This window comes from Cryptomeria japonica, chromosome 11 (genome assembly GCF_030272615.1).
Source record: "Cryptomeria japonica chromosome 11, Sugi_1.0, whole genome shotgun sequence".
Taxonomy (NCBI): Eukaryota; Viridiplantae; Streptophyta; class Pinopsida; order Cupressales; family Cupressaceae; genus Cryptomeria; species Cryptomeria japonica.
The window spans coordinates 545,373,388-545,379,485 of NC_081415.1; the positions used below are offsets into that span (position 1 = coordinate 545,373,388).

The 6,098-nt window shown below is 35.8% G+C and overlaps 1 protein-coding gene across 1 annotated transcript; it reads right to left on the minus strand.

Moving 5' to 3' along the window:
• Nucleotides 1-4,081: 4,081 nt before the first annotated feature.
• Nucleotides 4,082-5,803, minus strand: LOC131051504 (flavone 3'-O-methyltransferase 1). The gene is made up of 3 exons (XM_057986064.2): nucleotides 4,865-5,803; nucleotides 4,694-4,758; nucleotides 4,082-4,592 (listed from the first exon to the last, which is right to left on the minus strand). The coding sequence occupies exons 1-3, from the start codon at nucleotides 5,559-5,561 to the stop codon at nucleotides 4,293-4,295; spliced, it is 1,062 nt and encodes a 353-aa protein (XP_057842047.2). The 5' UTR covers nucleotides 5,562-5,803; the 3' UTR covers nucleotides 4,082-4,292.
• Between the last annotated feature and the right edge of the window lie 295 nt (nucleotides 5,804-6,098).

The window sequence follows — 6,098 nt, forward strand, 5'->3', positions numbered from 1 at the left end:
ACCTGTTCAATTCCACTCTCACGCTCCTGTTGAGCTACCCTGCGTGTATAATACCTGTGTATCTCCTCTCTACCCGGATGCATAGAATAAAATGTAACCCTAGTGTGAAAATTCCACACAAACCCTACAGGTTGGCAGGATGATAGCTCTGATACCATTGAAAGATCCCCGATGGATCTCTTTTGCTGATCTGCTGTAATTTTTTATTATTTTAAATTGATTTTTCCTGTTTATTAATATTTTCTTTGAGAAATAGACAGAAGTTGCAGAAGGGTTGGATTCTTTTTGTGTTTTGATGATTTTTCAACAAGTAATAAATGAAGTACAAGTACATGAACAAAGTACTGAAAATGAAGTTCATATACAACCAAAACAATTTCGATTCAAGACAAATTTCTGAATATAAAATCAAATATTTGACCAGATGAAGATTTCCAATAATTTCAGGAAGATTACAATCAGGAATGAACCCAACCTGGATGCTGAAAGAGTAATATAACCAGGAATGAAGCTACGGCAAGATTCCAGCCCTCCAAGTGCTGCACATGGGAAGGAAAGGGGCTGCTAGGTACAACCATACGGCTGCCAGTACACCCAACTAGATAGAAACCCCCAAACCCCATGCCGAACTCTGTCAGAATCACTGAAACCTCTAGAAAGTGTGTTGTACAATCTCCAAGATGCTAATAACTACAAGCAAATCCAAACCACTATATTGGGGGCTACGTTCCAAACAGGCAAGGCATTGGGGTTGGCGTCCCAGATGCTGAAAAGCTCTTCCAGAGCCAAAATCTCAAATCCAAGATGTAAAATGTGTAGAAGATAGCCAAGAATTAGGTCTCAACTTCCTTATAACACCTTCCCACTTAGCTCGAACCCTAAAAGTGACTCAATGTGGCATTTAGGGTTAAAATGTTATATTTCTCATTTTAAGTTGCCAAGTGCATAGAAAACGACCTTTTTTCAAATATAAAGAAATCCATTCACCGAAAGGATCCGAGTCAAGAGAGAAATATTTAGAAAAGTCCAAGACCTTTCCAACGAGCTATTACACCAAGGGATACGCATCTAGATGAGGCCAAAAACCCCTTATTACTCCAAAATGGCTATAAACATAGCCTTATTTAAATAATAAACGCTAACTTAGGAAATATTAAAAATATAACCCAAATAGCTGCAAAATGCTCAAATGACACCACAAACCAGAAAGTCAACCTGCCACCTGTCTGTGACTAAAGTCGGAAATCAAGGATCCACTGGCAATCTCATCCCTAAAATCGAGGGATGCTCCTAGAAACTAGGAAACAAACCCAAATCCTCTGAAACTGAACCCAAGGAATAATCTCAAGGAGACTCAACCTTGGGTATGGTCATAACCTCCTAAATAGTAGGGATATCCTCCATAAACGTAGGAACTGCCTCTTAAAAATAAGGAATTGCCTCCTAAAAATAAGGAACTGCTCTAAACTGATCAAATACTGCCAGAACACCAAGTCCCAAACACTGTATAACCACACTGAGTCTCTATCCATCATTGTCAGCCTACAAGACCCCATAATAAGCTGACTCACATGTCTCTGCTAGACAGAGCTAAAGAGGGGACATGACATATAGGGACTCAAAGAGTTCCATTGGAGTTGCAACACTTAGTTTCCTCAATGTTTACTCAAGCTTTGGTTTTCATTTGGCATCTCTTTGTTCATCTGTCTATGGTAAGAAAGTTAAAATACAACCTTTGCTCTCTAGTAGTTTGTTTGTGAAGTGAGAGCTTTGGAACAAGGAATTCATGCCCGTAACATTCAGTTTGGAATTCAATGAACAATCTGTTCGTTTAGCATGCCAAGAGTGTGAGTTTGGTGAAAGGTCACAAAGTTCTAAACTAAATGGTCAAGGAATTTCATGGGCTGTCATGATCACAACTCATAAAGAATTAATCTACACGTTGGTGATTCCTTAGTACTCTAAGGAAAAAATGAGAAGGACATTAGCCCAACTACTTTACCCTTTCTACCATTCTCCCAGCATGATTTATAGTGCTTCAAAGAAGGTTCATGGAGAGATTGTCAGCTGCAGGCTTCAATCAAATGCATTTACATATATGCAGAATGTGGTAGTTTAGACAAAGCCCCTAAACTATTGTCTCATATCCAATGACAAGATGCAACCAAGGGTCTCCAATTTCAACCAAGCCTTACCAAAACAACTGATCAACTTCATAGAAGCAGAGGTCGCGTAGGCAAAGAAGCAGAAAACAAAGTAGAGACATAAAACATTATTTTAATTTCAAGAGAATTTTCAAATTGTGCATAGGAAGACAAGAAGACATTGGTCAAATATGAAATAAGTGAATTGATGAGATGCATGGACAGGTAAGGATAGTGCGCAGAAATGAAAATAAGACAGTTTTATTAATTAGCAAGAAGAATTCGAATGGATGTCGTGAATGTGAATCGTATGCAGAGCAATATAAGAGAAGGGGAAAAATTCATGTGTTGGGGGGCTGCGAATTGTAAGTTGCAGAGAGGGTCTCGATTGAGGAAGCATCGACCAAAGAGTAGTGCTGAGTGTGAGAGAGGCCATTGAAGGTCATATTTGTAATTAATGTGTTTTCATATATAAAAAAATGTCAATTTCCGAAAATATGAAGAACATAAATGTCGTAGAAAATTATATTTATGTTGTTATAGGAGAGAAGCAACTGCAGAGAAAGCTAAAGGATTGTGTTGAGTTTTCTTCACCAAGTGAATGGAGAAAAGACCCAGAAAGGTTTCGGGAGTCGCCGTCTTCACCATAAAGAGGAACAAAAAAGCAACAACAGGCGTCTTCACTGGGAGAAGTGACAAAAGAACATGGAGGGTCTTAGGAGGAGGCATCTTCATCAAAAGGGACGAAAAAGCTAGATAGATTTTTCAGAAACAACAAAAAAATTCTCTAAATTGGGATATCTAGCTAGAGCCAGATGCAGATAGTGTTTGAATAGTAGGAAAATTAGAGCCAGATGCAGATAGTGTTTGAACAGTAGGGAAATCATATCCGGATTTCTGTCGGTCTCTTCTATTGTCTTGGAAATCGCCTGGGAAAATGATTGCCCCTCTTTTGTTCAGCGTGAAGACTCTGCACATAATAGTTTTGTTTTGAAAGATAGAAAATAAAGAATTCTTAGGCAGGATCCCACGCAGGGGCTTAAGTTCTGTTTTTAAGGAAGAGGTGTCATATGAAAATTTATTTTTTTTAGCTATGGAATTAATTAGAATCTTTTCCTAAAAAAATTGAGCCTCTATTTTTTAGGCTTGAAAATCTAAGCTGGTGAAAATGGGGTGGGGCTAAAAATTGCCCCATCAAATGTATTATGCCATTTGTCAATTACATAAATTTTAGAAAAAAAAATAAATTTGTTTACTACCAATTTACTTAAATTTAAGAATTTGAAATTAAATTAATCTGCACTACAAAGTTCATGACATCTTTAAATTTAGAAGCTGAAATTTTTAAGCTGAAGTGCAAAACAAAATTCATGGGACCCCAGCTTTAAAATACTCCTAAAAAAGCTCAGCAGCTCTAGCTCTATTTTTTAGGAAGCCCCACTCCATGGAACCCCACCCTTAATGAACTACAAGGAAAATAAAAATAGATGAGCTTAAAAAATAGCTACCTTGAATCGTGGAAGATTTTCACTAAATGAAAAAAGAAAAAAATCACAATAAATTAGAAACAATTATTGAATAATGCATTTTAATAGCAAAAGTTTTAAAAACCATAGTTTAAATGTTGTGTGGGGGTCTGAATTAATTAGCACAGACAGAGTGAAAACATTAATCTCCCCCTAAAGACGGGCTAATAATTAGAGTAGTCCTCCCTTATCAACCCTAATTTGTGCCTCATATTTCTTTTAAATGCTTTCATGAAACTGGAATTCATAAATGTTCTCCAGAATGAAATAAAACACAAAAATAAATAAATCCGCAGTGTACAGATTTCCAATTAAAAAAATTTACTGAAACCATGTATAATATCATTTTAAATGAAGTAAAATACATTCAATTTACATATATAAGTAAAATACATTCAATTTACATGCCACTATATATGTCATGAATGATTTTTATAATAGCTAAACTCAAGACAATACATTTAATATAGTAGTTTAAAATTTACAAGTCTGTTCTAACTTTATATCTTGATTTCTGTTAGACTAGCTCCATATAGCATAAAGTCTTGATTTCTCTAATCATTACCGGTGCATAATATAACTATAATAATAATTTAAGATATGTGTGATTTCTCTAGATCATTTATTTGTACAATTCAATTATGGAGAGCAACACATCTAACTGATAGACAAGTTTCACTGACTTAAAACCTGCAGCTTCTGCAATTATTTTGATATCATGGAAGCTTCGCTCCTTTGATCCTTCATTTAATACCATCATATGTAAATCAAGCTCCAATGCAGCTCTACAATCTGCATTTGCATTTGTCTTGCTTGGCAACACACAATCAAGCACAATCACCTTGCCTTGTTCATCTAGCTTCTCATAACAATTTCTTATTAACTTTATGCATTGTTCATCACTCCAATTATGTAGTACACGCTGTAAAGAAAAGAAAAGAAAAAAAAAAAAGACTTTATGAGAAATTATACGTATATGATCTTTGTGTAATTCAAATGGTTAAGGTTAAGAAGAAGATATACTTTTAAAAACATAGCATTTCCAGAAGGTACACTCTCAAACATACTACCCATTTCATGTTTCACTCCTGTATCACAACATAATAATGAGTTTGACTTAAAAACTACACAATTGAATTGTGATAGCAATATAATAATAATAATTTTTAATTAATCAATATATATATATACTACCTGAAAAAGATGGTGCATGTTGAATAACATGAGGGAGATCAAAATTGATCCCTGTAATGGAAGGATATTTGGCCACTATCATGCTCAGGGATTTGCCAATTCCACCACCTATATCTACCAAAACATTGATCCCTTGAAAGCCATTGTAAGAGGATGCAAGCAAGTCCTCCATGAATAACATGCTAGAGGAGGCCATGGATTCTATGAGGAGCTTAGTGTTAACTTCTGGATCTTCCAAAACCAATTCTAGGACGTTCTTACCATGACATTTAACAAAGGGCTCCACATCCCCATCTGTGACTGCCTCATGGAGAAACTGCCAGGCATCCATCAATACTCTATCTTGATTCAGGTGGATCAAGGAGCCCAAGGAGCACCCATCTTCCCTCCTGACCAAGGTTTTACCTACAGCTGTAAGTTCATATTTGGTTGGGTTTTCCATACTCTGGTCTACATGTTCTTCAAAGACATGGTAGCTGGTGAGGAGTCTCATTATCCTGCCCAAATTCTCATAACTTGGGGATTTGCTTTGAGGCATCTCCTTCACTATTTCTTGGGCAGACATGGGCTTTGAGGCCTTGGCCATGATCTCAAAAACATTGAGATTCAGAGCAGCTTTGAGAGACATGGGCACTGAACACATTGCACAGAGTTCTATTATGGCTATTCTGGGGCTCAAGCTTGGTGTAAGATCCATGGCAGCCTTAATACAGACCACCTTTTTCTTTCACTAGACTGGAAAGAAAAAACAGAATCAAACAAATAAATTATGTTAATGCTCACCTCTGACAAAACTGGACTTAAGGATTATTAAATTCAGAAATATATCAGAAACAGAGAGAGAGAGACAAAAGTTAATGAACACAAAGTATTGTTTTGGGACCAAATCCCAAGGTTTGGAAGAAATAACTTAACTGGGTTGCAGTCTGCACTGTATGCCAAGGGATATAAATAACCAGTTGAGGAAAATTCTGGGAATGAAGTCATTTTAGAGTAGTTGTAATGTGAGAGTCATCATTTATAAGTAAAACAAAAAAGTCCACAAATAATGGAAGATTGGTGAGTTCATAATTAAGTGATGGAGACTCAAGCATTCTGTAGTATTGATGACAGATTTTTGCAAAGTTAAATTGGTATTTAAAATTATATTTTTAATTTAGTAGCATATGTATTAATCAATTTTGTTGTATGAATAATTGTGTTATTTATCTATTGTAGTTCATTTTTTTTATTT